Raw genomic sequence first — 14,079 nt, forward strand, 5'->3', positions numbered from 1 at the left:
GGACAAGGCTTGGGAGGGACAGGATACAGGGAATTCCACTGCTTTTACACAGGCGCTTCCCAGTGCCAGAGGGCAGGGATGGATGGGATATTGGGAAGGAATTGTTCCCTGGGAGGGTGGGSAGGCCCTGGCACAGGGTGCCCAGAGAAGCTGTGGCTGCCCCTGGATCCCTGGCAGTGTCCAAGGCCAGGCTGGACATTGGGGCTGGAGCAGCCTGGGACAGTGGGAGGTGTCCCTGCCATGGCAGGGGTGGCACTGATGGGCTTTGAGGTCCCTTCCAACCCAAACCATTCTGTGATTCTCTTGGGGAGCGCCCGSGGCTCGGGGCGGCGGAGGCTCACCCGGCTGTCTGACAGGCCCCGCAGCCGCTGTGACCCGCACCCGCCGCGCTGTTGGGAACGCGGCCCCGGCCCGAGGGTCGGTCCGCCCGCCGCCGCCATGAGGGGCGGGCGCGCGAGGGGCGGGCGCGCGAGGGGCCGGGCTGTGGCGAGGAGCGCGGGAAGCGCGGGGGGCGCGGTGACCGCGGTGACCGCGGCTGCTGTGCCCGGGGCCGCAATTGCCCCGTGTCCGCCTTTCCCCCCCCAGTGCCGCCATCCCGCCGTGTCCRCCTTTCCCTCTCCTGTCCGCCTTGCCCTTCCGGTGCTGCCATTCCCCTGTGCCCGCTTTTCCCTCTCGGTGCCGCTGTCCCCACCGTGCCCACCTTTGCCCTTAGTGCCACCACCCCCCTGTGCTGCTCCCCGCCCCGTGCTCGCCTYTTCCCGCCGGTGCTGCCATGCCGAGCCCACCCTGCGGGTCTCTGCTCGACTACAAGACTGCCAAGTTCTCGCTGACGCGGAACCGGCGGGTGGGGCTGCTGCACCGGCTGCTGCAGCTGAGCGCGCTCGGCTACCTGCTGGGGTAGGGACCGTGCCCTYGGGGTGGCCGGTCCCCGCTGGGGCAGGGACCCCGCCCTTAAGGTGGCCGGTCCCTGCTGCGGTAGGGACACCCCCGCCAGCCCTCGGGCCAGGCCGCGGGTCCCTCAGAGCCCYCCGCCCCTCCGCAGGTGGGTGCTGCTGCTGCGGAAGGGGTACCAGGAGCGTGACGATGCCCCGCGTGTCGCCGTGATCACCAAGGTGAAGGGGGCGGCGGCCGTCGAGGCCGCGGGCCGGCGGCTTTGGGACGCGGCGGATCTCACCTGGCCCCCACAGGTACGGCCGGGCCCCGGGCGGGGGCAGGGCGGGCACACATGTGGTCAGTCCCCTTGGCAAGGGGATGCCATGGGTACCACTGGTTTCCCAAAACCCTGGCAAAACCATCATTGCTTGTTCCGCTCATGGTGTCACAGGGCGTCCCCTTGGACCCACCTCCTAYTGACGATGCCTTCTTCCTTCCCAGGGAGAAAATGTGCTTTTCCTGGTGACCAATTTCATTGCCACAATCCAGCAAGCCCAAGGMACCTGTCCTGAGGTGAGTGAATGGAGCTGCCCCAGCCCAGCCTCACAGGGATGGTGGATGGACCCAGCTGTCCTGCTGCTCAGTGGAACACAGTGGAAGACCAGATAAAAGGGAAAAAATGGATTTATATTCCCACTAAACCCAATTCCCCTCATTATCATGCCTTCATGGCTCTCCCCAGCTCATCTGCACTTGCTCTGTCTTGCCTACCTGAACCAAGGTGTGCATCCATGTGCTCTACCAGAACTGTTTGTGGTGGCCAGGATGGGGGACACCGGGCTTCACCAGGTCTAGACTCCTTGTGTAGTGGCACTGTACMACCATTCCAGGCTTTCTGCTGCCCTTGGACAAAGGAGTGCTTTGACACACACTCCATGAATACCTGTGTCATGTTTCCTTGGTAAYTCCCTGCTGCAGGACTAATGTCCATCTTAGTGTCCTATTTTTAGGAGGAAGGRAGTACAAGGTCTAGATGGTTTTCCAGCCAGTCAAACATTAATGGCATATGGGAGAAATYTTCCCTTTAAGGCTGGAGTCAGGCCAGTTCCCTTGTGAGCTCTCCCAGGCTGGACCCAGCTCAGCAGATGGGAGCAAATGTCCTTTAAGCTGAGCCACTGCTGAAACTTTGTGCCTGAGCCAAGCASCAATTGTCCTAATGGTCCCTTCAGCTCCTGCTGTGGCCAAATGCTGCTGGGGAGGAGGAGARACATCGGGTTTTGGTTGGGGAAAATGGCACCAATCATCCATCTTTAAAATGCTGAGGACTCCTGAAGTCCCTATGTGGGGAAGAAAAGTGCTGGAGGGTATTTTGGGGTTCTTACAAGCAGCCACAGGCAGCTCTAGGTGCTGAGTTTGAAGTGTGTAAGCCAAGGACACACAGAGCTGTGGAATTCATTATGTTCCAGAGCTGGGATGTGTGTGGGTGCCTGTCTCAGCCTACACCCTGTGCTGTTCTCCAGGAGTTCCTCAGTTCTTGGCTTTGGGACTGTAGATGACATTCATATTTGGAAAGCTTTGAATATTTAGCAGTGGCAGCTTTTAGGTTTGCAGGGAGTTAGAGCTATCTTAATACTCTCAGTGGCCAGAGTACTTGGTGCTGGCAGGCAAGTTGTCTGTGGCCATAGGCAGCCCTGAACATGAGCTGAGCTGTTCCAGCAGCTCTACACACACTTAATCTTTGCATCCTTTCATCCCTTTATGTTCCAGTGTTTGTGTTCCTTTTCAGACCATCTAGCTCCTTCCTTCCCATGCCTTTTCTTCCTCCCCTGAATAACTTATTCCCAAAACACTTKGTGCAATCCCCAGATATTCTGCATCCCACAATGACTCCAGACCCCTAGGCAGTGACTCCCCACCCCGCCCAAAGATGCTGCTCCTCTCAGATCATATTGGTGGGTTTTACACCTGAATGAGGGGCTGGACAGACCCCCCACTTCTGACTCCATAACTGGGGATTCACATCTGCCTTTGGGCCTCTGTGTCCATCAGGGCTTGGGGAGATGGGTTTCTGATGAGCTGGTGACTCCTGTCATGGCCAGGCATAGCTGGGGGAGGTGATAGTGATGTTTCCCCACCTACCCCATCCTCTCCCTGTGTTGAAATAAGAGGTTTTTGCTGCTCCTGACAATCAGGTCCACAGTAAGGGTGAAGCTTTCCCTGTCTCTTGTAAAACTTGTGTTATGCTGGATTTAGGGTCTACTAAGCCCTCCCCAAGGGAGTTCATCATAGTACTTTACAAGGTGCTTAATGGGCTCAGTCATTAAGACCCTCCTGAACCACTCTGTGCTGGTTTCCAGTTCCATCTGAAAGGTCTGCTCCTCCGAGCAGCAGGAGGTGAGCTCTGGAGAGCGTGGAGACAGGCAGGAAGGATTGCCCCTTGGACATGCCTCTCTCCTGACTGGCTAGAGGCTGGTGAATGTTCTTCTCTTAACTGTTTGGGAAGTGCTTGGAGAAGCAGGAGCAGCAATGCATCAATGGGGGTGAGTGACAGCATGGCCTCAGGTGGCTGCACAGCGCAGTGACAGCTCTTCTCTCTGTCCCTCCCAGAGCCCCTCTGTCCTCGATGGGATGTGCACTGAAGATGCAGATTGTCCCATGGGAAACCCTGTGGTTCATGGCAATGGTACTGTGTGTTTTGCTAAAGAAACATAAAATCCTAGAGTGGTTTGGGTTAAAARGGAACWTAAAGCTCRTCCAGTCTTGCCCCCTGCTATGGCAGGGACACCTTCCACTGTCCCAGGMTGCTCCAGGCCYTGCCCCAATGTCCAGCCTGGCCTKGGACACTSCCAGGGATCCMGRGGCWGCCACAGCTTCTCTGGGCACCCTGTGCCAGGGCCTGCCCACCCTCCCAGGGARCAWTTCCYTCCCAATATCCCATCCATCCCTCCCCTCTGGCACTGGGAAGCCATTTCCTGTGTCCTGTCCTCCCAGCCCTTGTCCTGTGTCCTTGTCCCTCTCCAGCTCTCTTGAAGCTCTGTTGGGCACCTGAAGGGGCTCTGAGGTTCTCCTGGAGCCTTCYCTTCTCCAGATAACCAGCCCCAACTCTCTCAGCCTGTCTTATATTGTCTCATTTCTAGGGATAAAAACTGGGAAATGTGTGATGTTCAGTGCCACCCATTCCACCTGTGAGATCTATGGCTGGTGCCCTGTGGAGAATGACACCCTGCCCAGGTAATCATACATGAGGGGTCAGCAGGTGGTGGGAACTTTGGCTCCCTCCCTCTGTTACCAGGAGCCTGACCACACTCGTCCAAGGGGCAGCCATGCTTARGGAGACCTTTGACATCCACCTGGTCAGTTAAAGTCAGAGAACTTCATGCAAGAGCATTTCTTGCACCTGTCCATTGTAACTAAAATCCTAGGGTTGCAGAAGAGACTACAGGGCTCAGGGAATGGGGCCTTGGCKACTGTGCAAGACTTGACTTCATTGGTGGTTGTTTTCTAGGAAACCTCTTCTGGCTGAAGCAGAGAATTTCACTCTTTTTATAAAAAATACTGTCCACTTCACCAAATTTAACTTCTCCAAGTAAGTACTTCTGAGCTGGGCTGAGCATGCTGAGAATGGCACTGAGCTGGTCATGGGGCTGAGAAGCTGAGGCACTTGTGGAACAGTGGTAGCCGGGTGGTGATCTTCTGATCCCAGTGGTGCTGGGGCAGTTAGGGCAGGACAAGTGTTGAGATGAACACAGGTCACTTCAGCTGTGCTGGGTGTGCAGCTCTAAGAGTGGTGGGATGGAGACACCTCAGAGAGAAGGGCTAGTGTCCATCTGCCTGTGGAGAGCACTGTGGACAGCTGGACAAGGCCAGCCATTCCCTAGCTCTCATTTGGGAGCATGACTCCTATTTTTGTCTTTTAGTCCTTGCAAAGTGGTTTCACAGAAGGCAAGTAAAGGGCTGCACTGGCCCCACAGCCYCAGGCACACTGATTGTGCTGCCTTACCGTGGTGGGAGATGTGGCATGAACTGTCCCTGCTGTCACTCCTGGAGCACTGACTTGAGCTGGATGCTGGGAAGAAGCAAAGGTGCTCAAAGAGGTGGAGGGGAAGGCATGGCAGATGCTACAGAGGCTAACTCCATGTGTGATTCCTCTGGGCTGGTTTTCCTGCACCCTCTCTCTATCTGAGGCTTTAGATAAGGCATTGACTGTCCCCCATGGACACAGGAGCACTGTGGGCCCAATCCAGTGAGAGGGTCCCCTTTTCAGTCCCACAGCTGGGCACCATTACCTCCCACATCCCTGTCCCCCACTCTCTCCTGTCTCAGGTGCAACACTTTACAAACCACTGACCCCAGCTATTTCAAGAGCTGCAYATATGATCCAATCTTCAACCCCTTCTGCCCTGTGTTCCGTGTCCGTGACATGGTGGAGGCAGCTGGAGAGAACTTTGGAGACCTTGCACTGCTGGTACTTGTTTTTTATATAAGCATGAAAGATGACTCAAAATTTCCTAAGGATGTTAGCAGGAGACAGAGGATCTGAAATGCTAAGGGAATATGTCATCTGGGAATGTCTGAACAGTTAGGAACACAGGCAATCTATGTCAGCCATACTTCTCCTGGAATAAAATGTGTTTTGCAGGGGGGAAGCATCAGAGTTCTTATTGAGTGGAACTGCGACCTGGACCACCCTGCAGCCCAATGCCAGCCACAGTATTCCTTCAGTCTGCAGGATACAAGCTACAATTTCAGGTGAGGATGCTGGGACAGTGGCCACATAGGCCTGTGGGATCAGCAGGTGGCAATTGTTTGAGATTTCAGTTCTGATSGATGCTCTGAAAGGAGCAGAAGGGACGGGTAGTTTGCCTTGGTCAGTTCACCGATGACACTGAGGTGGGTGSGAGTGTGGATCTGCTGGAGGGCAGGAAGCTCTGCAGAGGGATGTGGACAGGCTGGATCCAGGGGCCAAGGCCAGCAGTGTGACGTATAAYGGGGCCAAGTGCCAGGTCCTGCATGGGGGTCACAACAACCCCTTGGAATGCTCCAGGCTGGGGCAGAGTGGCTGGAAAGCTGCAGGCAGAAAAGGATCTGAAGGTGAAYATGAGCCCAGCTTGGGCAGGTGGGCAAGAAGGCCAAGAGCACCTGGGCTATGCCAGCCCTGATGTGGCAGCAGGGTCAGGACAGGGCCTGTCCCTTGTGCTGGCACCASTGGGACAACTCCAGTCCCGGGGACAGATTTGGAGCCCTCAAGACAAAAGAKCCCTGGAGGGGCTGGAGCATGTCCAGGGCAGGGAACAGAGGGCTGGAGCCCAGGAGCAGCTGAGGGAGCTGGAAAGGGGCTCAGCCTGGAGCAAAGGAGGCTCCGGGGGGACCTTGTGGCTCTGCACAACTCCCTGACAGGAGGGGACAGCCGGGAGGGTCGGGCTCTGCTCCAGGGAACAGGGACAGGAGGAGAGGGAATGGCCTCAAGTTGCACTGAGGAAGTGTTTAGATTGGATATTAGAGAAAATCTTTTCAGTGAAATGTTTGTYTAGCCCTGGCACAGCTGCCCAGGACAGTGGTGGAGTCCCCACTCCAGTGCCTTAAAAGCTGTGTAGATGTGGTGCCTGGGGACATGGGTTAGTGCTGGGTTAATTGGTTGGACTTAAATGACCTCAGAGGCCTTTTGCAGAGATTCTGTGATTCCAAGGCAACGGGGAGTGRTAATTTGGGGCAGGGCCTGTCAGTGCGGGGGTGCTGCGACAGTGCCCACACCTTGTAGCTCTGCTGTGTTTGGAGYTGAGCGGGGCATTGCCTGCCTGAGGGCAGGGAGCTGTGAGTGTCCCCACCTAAACTGGGCACACTGCAGGCTCCCAGTGACCRGGGCTGGGTGCTGAGGGGGTGGTGATGCCCCGCTGTCGGTGTCAGCAAGCGTAAGGCCAGGTCCCAGCCTGGAGGACACCGGGTGTGCACAGGCCCAGCAATCTTTTGGCACTGGCATCCCCTCCCCTCTGTGCCTGCGTGCAACTGCCATAGCTCTCTGAGCCGTGCCCAGTGTCTCTCACAGAACTGCCTCCTACTACTGGGGCTCGCAGCGGCAGCTCTACCGCAACCTGCTGAAGCTCTACGGGATCCGCTTCGACCTCTCCGTGCACGGCCAGGTACCGTGAGCTCCGCAGCCTCGGCCCTGGGGCTGGCTCTTCACACCCACTCCTCCCCATGGCTTCCTGCAATTGCTGCTTCTCCCCACCCGATGAGCTCTTCACCTTTTTCCAGAGTTTTCTAAGCAGAGTAGGACAAAACGGTCTCTCCCATTTGAAGAAAAGCCTTTTGGTAATGCCCTGAGAAGGGAAATTTCTCTCTCTGATGGTTTGACACAGGTTGTGAAGTGTTCTGTAGGCAAGGTGAGCTGATCTGGACCTGTGGCATCTCTCTGAGGGTCTTGTGACAAAAGCACCCTGACAAAGATCAGCCTGAGCTCTACTGAACCTGGACAATTAATCCCTTCTTGATTAAAACTACCCTCAGGAGGGAAAAGTGTTGCATGATCAAGGCTGAACATGCCCCAGCCATGAGCACTGAGAGCCCAGGAACTCCCTGTATTCTGAACTCATCCCCAGCAGTGTGGGCAGCAGGTAAGTGGAGATTCTGCCCCTCTGCCTTGCTCAGTTGCAGTGCTGCCTCCAGCTCTGGTGTCCCCAACACCAGAAGGATTTAGAGCTGCTGGAATGAGCCCAAAGGAGACCAGAGAGATGCTCCAAGGGCTGGAGCACTTCTGCTCTAGAATCAGGCTGGGAGAGCTGGGAGGTGTTCACCTGGAGAAGAGAAGGCTCCAGGAGGAACTTGGAGCCTAAAGGGGTTCCAAGAGAGCTGGAGAGGGACTGGGAACAAGGGATGGAAGGACAGGACACAGGGAATGGCTTCCCAGTGCCAGAGGGCAGGGATGGATGGGATATTGGGAAGGAATTGTTCCCTGGGAGGGTGGGGAGGCCCTGGCACAGGGTGCCCAGAGCAGCTGTGGCTGCCCCTGGATCCCTGGCAGTGTCCAAGGTCAGGCTGAACATTGGGGCTTGGAGCACCCCAGGATAGTGGAAGGTGTCCCTGCTGTGGGCTGGGGAACAAGATGTGCTTTGAGTTCCCTTCCCACCCAAACTATTCCACACTTCCATGATTGTTGATGCTACTCTGTGCAGCATCACTCACAAACTCAGTTCTCAGCTTTCCAAAGAGGGAGTCTGTCTGTGCTGTGAGCACTTTCCACACTGAGAGATGTCCACAGCTGCTCTTTCATGCTCAGCCATGCCCTTTGCACCTGAAGAAGGTGAAGCACAGAGTGCAGGACAGAGTGCACCACTTCTGGGCAGARAGTAGGTCCAGGAGCTGTGGAGCAGGAGAGAACAGCCAGAAGAGAAACCACCAGACTTGTTTGCACAAGGRGGGACACATCATGTCAGGGTCATGTTTGCTGGGATGGGGTTCCATGGGTGGCAGCTGCAGCAAGAGAGAGGTTCCTGCTATGCCTGCAGGAGCAGGTGGGTCATCTGTAATCTCTGCCACCTCCAGGTCATCAGGCGCCTCAGTCCCTTCTCTGATAGCTAAATGGGGCTGGAGTCAGCACACACAATGGCAGTTCCTACAACTGGGCATGGGGAAATATATCCTGTGTTGGGTCCTTCCAGCACCTCGGGACTTGAAGCATGCTGGCCTGCAAGGCTCAGCCCAAACCCCTTTCACCCTTCTGTCCACTCTCCATCCACTCTCTTAACCCTCTACCATTTCTCACCAGGCTGGGAAGTTCAGCATCATTCCTACTGCTGTGAGCTTCGGCACCAGCATTGCCTTCTTTGGTGCCGTGAGTACTCCAGATATGCTCTTTTCCTTTGATCTGTGCCTTGGGATTTGCCACTTSTCAGTGGTTTCCCTGCCTACCTGGGCACAAGGCTTCCTGGGTGCCAGCCAGCACAGAGAGGAGATGGTCTGGCCAGGTGTCAGCTCCTGTTTCCCTGTGACCATTAGCAGTAATGACATTCTGAATGGGGATCCTGAGTGCTGGCAGGGTGACATTTCATGGAGGCCAGGTCTTTGGGTCCTGGGACAGACCATCACTGGGGTGCTGCTGACAGGAGAGAACAGCCTCTCTATCTGCTTCTCCACTGACTCTGAAGGGACCCAGTGTCCTGTCACCATGGTGGGGCAGCTCCTTGTAGAGCCCTTGTGTGGCTCTTCCCTTCCAGCAGAGTAACAGGGAGGTCCCCCATCTGCCCCRCTTTGCTCCCTGGCATGCTAATCCCAGTCCATCCATTGCAACACGGGGATCCTGTCTGRTCTGTGCAGCTCCTGGGAGCAGGTTGGCTCAGAGAGGAGCCAGTGGAGCTGGCAGGTGGTCTTGCTGGAGGAAGGGCTGGCTCAGTGCCCCCAGGAAATGCCCACAGGGCCTGTGGGAGCCAGGATGGAAGGCCAGGCATTCCTGTGGGAAGTTTCCCATCTTCAATGTTTGTCTGTCTCCAGGCTACAATGGTCTGTGACCTGGTTCTGCTCTACCTGGATGCAAAGGCTGACCTTTATTGGAAGGAGAAGTTTGAGGAGGTAAGGATAGGGCCACATGGGAGAGAAGAGGTTTTGAAGTGAATCATTCTGGATTTAATTATTTTCTGACCTTTGGTTGAAACTTGGTTCCCAAGATCAGGGAAAAATGTGGTGGAGTAGCTCTCAGTCTCCAATTTTCGGAGGCTGGTCTGAACTGGCAGAGGGATCCAGCTGATGCTGGGAGTCAGGAAAAGTTGCACCATGACCTCAGCTACTCTTAAGACACCAGTGGATCCCCATAGAGACCTTACCTGGAACACTGACCCAGCTCCATGCTTATTCMCCCTCTTTCAAATGGAATCTGTTGGGACTCTATGCAGAGAGAGGCCGCTCTTCAGAGCACATCATGTTCTGTGGTTCATTGACAGGTTTACATGCTGAGCATGATTTCCATTGTAGGAATTTGGTGCCCTAGTGAATTGGAGTCACAGGGAGGCCCCCACAGAGCAGAAGAGCTGGCAGCCCTGCCTCAGATCATCTCCAGCTTTGTCTGGCCAAGTCTTTGCAGCTTCTGAGGACTGAGGTCCCCCATCAGCTGTCCCAAAGTTGCACCATCCTATGGGGGCAGAATGTTCTTAATGCCCGATCTCAAATCCAGAGTGGAGTGGGAGTCCTGGACAGTGAATCTGGTTGCATGGGACCAAGCAAGGGAGTCCRGGGCCACCTGGGCTGTCCCCATGCCTGTCATTTACTGTGTCCCTGTTAATTTTACAGGCAAAACCCCCCAAAGGCAAGCCTGAGACCACAGCTTAGGGACATCAGGAATGGTCTACCACAAGCATCTTTCCCTCCAGAGCCACCTCCAGGCAGATGTGATGGAGGCAAAGCTGCAGCCCTGGTGGAGATGGGCCAGTCTGGGCCCAGGTGGGCACTGCTGGGTTAGGGTGTGCCTTTTGTGGAGAAGCACTGGCAGTCCCAGCAGATCTTGGCTCCTGGAGCACAAGGCCATCCCTGGGGCAGCTCCTAGCACTGAGCTGGTGCCGGAGCAGAGCTGCCCGTGGAGCTGCCCTGGAACCAGAGCATGCTGGGGAGCAGCTGGTCCTGCTTGGCACAAGAGACTTCAAGCATTTTGCATTTCTCTGTGTTCCAAAGGCCATGGGCCTTGATTTCCCTTGGAAAACAGGGATGCAATGGAATAAAGCTGTTCTGGAAGCARGAGGAGGCTCTGCTCCGTCTCTAGCCCTGGAGTGACTGTAAGGTTTTGGGGTGCTGCTCGCACACCTTGAGGCACCCTGCGTGYTCCCAGCTGGGATGGCTTCATGGGGGCCACTTGGATTCTCAGGAGCTCCCTGAGAAGCTTAGGGAGGCTTTAGGAGCTGAGCTTAAGGTTCCAGCCCTGAGCTGGTATTTCCTAGGGGCATGCAGTGGCTCCTGCACCCTGGTTCTTGCCTCCTGCCAGGGCTGATGCTCAACGAGAACAGGCACAGCCCTGGGGTGAGCTGGAATGTTTCAGAGGTGTTGACCCCTCTCTCAGCTTTGCTGGGGTGTGTTGGCTGGTGCAAGGCAGGGATCAGCTGGGCTGTGCCTGGGTGCTGCTCTGGGGTGCTCCACAAAGCTCAAAAACTGTGGGTTCCAGCTCCATTTAATGCTCCCTGCCAGTACTAGCTGTGTGGGGTGGAGGAGACCTGCAGCATCACCCCATCTCAGCCGCATGTCCCCCTGTGCTCCCTGGCCCCAGCCGGCTCCTCCCACCCTCCTGGAACTGCCGCAGGTAGAACTGTGCCGCCAGCTGCTTCGTCATGGTCCTCAGYGCCAGAAAAGCAGCCACGATCTCAGCGAGGAGGAAGGTGAGGAACAAGATGTGCATGGGCACCTCCAGTGGCAGGTGGATGACCTGGCTGTCCATCAGCAGGAAGAGCAGGAGGGGCAGCTGGATCAGGAAGGAGAGGAGCAGGAACCCAGCCAGCTCTGGCACCTGCAGGAGCRGAACATGCTGAGACGGGGCAAGGAGGCAGCAGTGGGCTGGGGGGACCCTCTGTGCCCCCTGCATCAGCCACTGCTGGCCTTGGCACTCAGGGACTGGGGATGTCCCTGCCACGTGGAGCTGTGGTCAGATGCTGTCAAACCCCCCCAGTGCTGAAGGAGGGCGAGTGGGTCCCCTTCATTCCCTCTCTCCAGGTCCTGCCGGCACCCACGATTCTCTGCTGGGACAGCTCCAGATAAAACCCCAGAAGGAAGAACAGTGATGGGCACATGGGTCCCAAGTGAGGTGACGTCCAGCTCCCCCAGCTGGGCTGATCCTCATTGAGTGCAGGGGCTTTGTGGCCAGGGCAGGCAGTGCTTACCTTCTCCTGGAGGTTCCCCAGGTAGCCCAGGTAGAGGCGGGAGCCCTCAGCCAGTGAGAGGATGAGGAAGGCTGTGACCAGCAGGAACTGGTAGTGCCAAGGCAGCAGGCGGTACTGTAATGGGGGCACAGCCTTGTCCCAGTCCAGTTGTCCTTGCCCAGTTTCCCATTTCCTGTGCACCATTCCCTGTACTTCATGCCCAGTTTCCTGTGCCCTCCTCCTCATACCCAGCTCTCCATGCTCTGCCAGCTCCCACCATGCTGGTGCCCAGCTCTGCCTACTCTCCCCTCCCCCCCCCATCCCCCAGTTTAACCTTCCCTGCCTGCAAAGTTCATGATTTCCGTTTCTGGCAGACAGAGACAAGCAATCTTGTTTCACAGGGGTCACAGCATTTTTGGGGACCCATTAATTCTGAAAAGGCTCCTCTGTCCCCTGCCCACTTTGTCCCCCACCCAAGCCCAGGGAGGCTGGGCAGGATCAGCTCCCCTCATCCCCTCGTGCCCCATGGGATGGTACCTTCAGGTGCAGCATAATCCCCTCCGCCAGGCACCAAACTGGGAAGTAGTAGACATTGAAGTAGAGCATCACCTGGAGGGGCAGGCTGGACAGCACCTCGTGAGCTAAGCAGAACAGGCAGGGATGGGCAGGCTGCCCCCCAGCCCTGGGGTCCCCCTACCCAGAGAGATCCCTCACAGGAACAGCTCCTGGGTCCCATGAGCAGCTGATGGCAGCAAATGTTCTCATTTTTGCTCCCCTCCTCGGTGGGTGGGTTCAGGGACCCTTTGGGTGTTCCTGGCTCAGAGGCACCCCGGTGCTGTGGTGATGTGCTGGCAGGGTGGCAGTGATGGGCAGCCCCCGTCCCCAAGCCCCCTCGGCAGAGCCCYTCTGCCCATACCTGGCTGGTAGGTGTGGGCAGTGCCACTATCCCACGTCTTGTTGCTGATGAAGAGGGAGCCGCTGAAGGCCACCAAGCCCCGGCGCAGGCTGGGGGGCAGCGGGGTGGACGCAGCCATGGACGGCAGCAGAGCCCTGCTTAYCCCAGCCTGGCTCAGCCGGGATTAGCCAGAAGGGAATCAAGGGGATGACAGGCCAGGCTAATGCGCAGGGCCACACAGCCATTGGCTCCCTGGGGACAGCGTTACTGAGCGGGAAYGGATCTGGAACACCAAGAACACAACCTTGGAACACCAAGCCCACACGGGAATCACAAAGTGAGTCGCCAGGAAGTCAAAGGTGACAGAGCATCTCCCCTCCACAGCATCTGTACGGGGTGACAGCAGGTTCTACCTGTCACCGTAACTTGCGGCAACTGCACCCTCTTCCAGCTGGGCTGCATCAACACAAATACTGCTCCAAGACCCCTGACAGACAAGGATGCACCTCTCATGGTGCTCTTCACCTGAAATGCTTCTTCAAGGCCTCCAGGCTCATGGARCATTCACCCATTGCTGGGAGGCCCACAAGCCCCATCCGGGCTCAGGGGTGATGTGTGAGGGGGTGTTTGAGCCAGAGGTGAATGGCTGGGAAAGGAACGGTGCTTCAGGAACTTCAGGTTTAATATCACAGAATTATTAAKGTGGGAAAAGCCCTCTGAGATCATCAGRTCAAATCACTAACCTAGCATTGCCAGGGCCACCACTAAACCATGTCCCTGAATGCCACCTCTACTGCAAATTTTGAACACTTCCAGGGATGAGGACTCTACCACTGTGTGAGAGTTGGACAAACCTTTTCATGAAGAAATATTCCCTAATATCCACCCTGYCCCTGCCCTGGCCCAGCCTGAGGCCRTTCCCTCTCTCCTGTCCCTGTTCCCTGGAGCAGAGCCCGACCCCCCCGGCTGTCCCCTCCTGTCAGGGAGTTGTGCAGAGCCACAAGGTCCCCCCGGAGCCTCCTTTGCTCCAGGCTGAGCCCCTTTCCCAGCTCCCTCAGCCGCTCCTGGGGCTCCAGACCCTTCCCCAGCTCCGTTCCCTTCTCTGGACATGCTCTGTAAGTGTCAGTTCTACCCAACAGATCTGGTCCCACCTCATGATCTTCAGCCTCCAATTCACCCCATAAGTTTCATCAGAGAAGCTGCCTCAAATAGTGGGAGCAAGCTCTATAAATGGGTTCCTTAAGGACCAGGCTATGTTAAGGAACACAAGAAACTAAGAAACAGAGGATTCTTTTCCTTGATAAAGGTGAAATTAAATTGTAGACCTCACTGCCATATGCTGTCAAAACCAAATCATCTGGGGCTGAAAGCATGGTTAGACCAACATCTGGCTGGCTGAAGTCAGGATYACAGAATGGTTTGGGTTGRAAGAGACCTTAAAGCTCATCCCATTCCACCCCCTACCATGGGTAGGGACACCTTCCA

General features: G+C 56.4%; 2 protein-coding genes across 2 annotated transcripts; one reads left to right on the forward strand and one right to left on the reverse strand.

The window, feature by feature from the left end:
• Window positions 1-533: 533 nt before the first annotated feature.
• P2RX6 (purinergic receptor P2X 6) lies at window positions 534-10,584 on the forward strand. The gene is made up of 12 exons (XM_057381909.1): window positions 534-897; window positions 1,043-1,187; window positions 1,375-1,446; window positions 3,481-3,556; window positions 4,011-4,104; window positions 4,379-4,459; window positions 5,197-5,338; window positions 5,513-5,622; window positions 6,917-7,010; window positions 8,636-8,701; window positions 9,358-9,435; window positions 10,150-10,584. The coding sequence occupies exons 1-12, from the start codon at window positions 773-775 to the stop codon at window positions 10,186-10,188; spliced, it is 1,122 nt and encodes a 373-aa protein (XP_057237892.1). The 5' UTR covers window positions 534-772; the 3' UTR covers window positions 10,189-10,584.
• A 484-nt stretch (window positions 10,585-11,068) lies between these two features.
• On the reverse strand, window positions 11,069-12,733 carry LOC130582924 (transmembrane protein 17B-like). The gene is made up of 4 exons (XM_057381905.1): window positions 12,616-12,733; window positions 12,237-12,340; window positions 11,721-11,834; window positions 11,069-11,350 (listed from the first exon to the last, which is right to left on the reverse strand). The coding sequence occupies exons 1-4, from the start codon at window positions 12,731-12,733 to the stop codon at window positions 11,069-11,071; spliced, it is 618 nt and encodes a 205-aa protein (XP_057237888.1).
• Between the last annotated feature and the right edge of the window lie 1,346 nt (window positions 12,734-14,079).

Source organism: Malurus melanocephalus, unplaced genomic scaffold (assembly GCF_030028575.1).
Source record: "Malurus melanocephalus ecotype Western Australia unplaced genomic scaffold, MMel_1.1 scaffold_540, whole genome shotgun sequence".
Taxonomy (NCBI): domain Eukaryota; kingdom Metazoa; phylum Chordata; class Aves; order Passeriformes; family Maluridae; genus Malurus; species Malurus melanocephalus.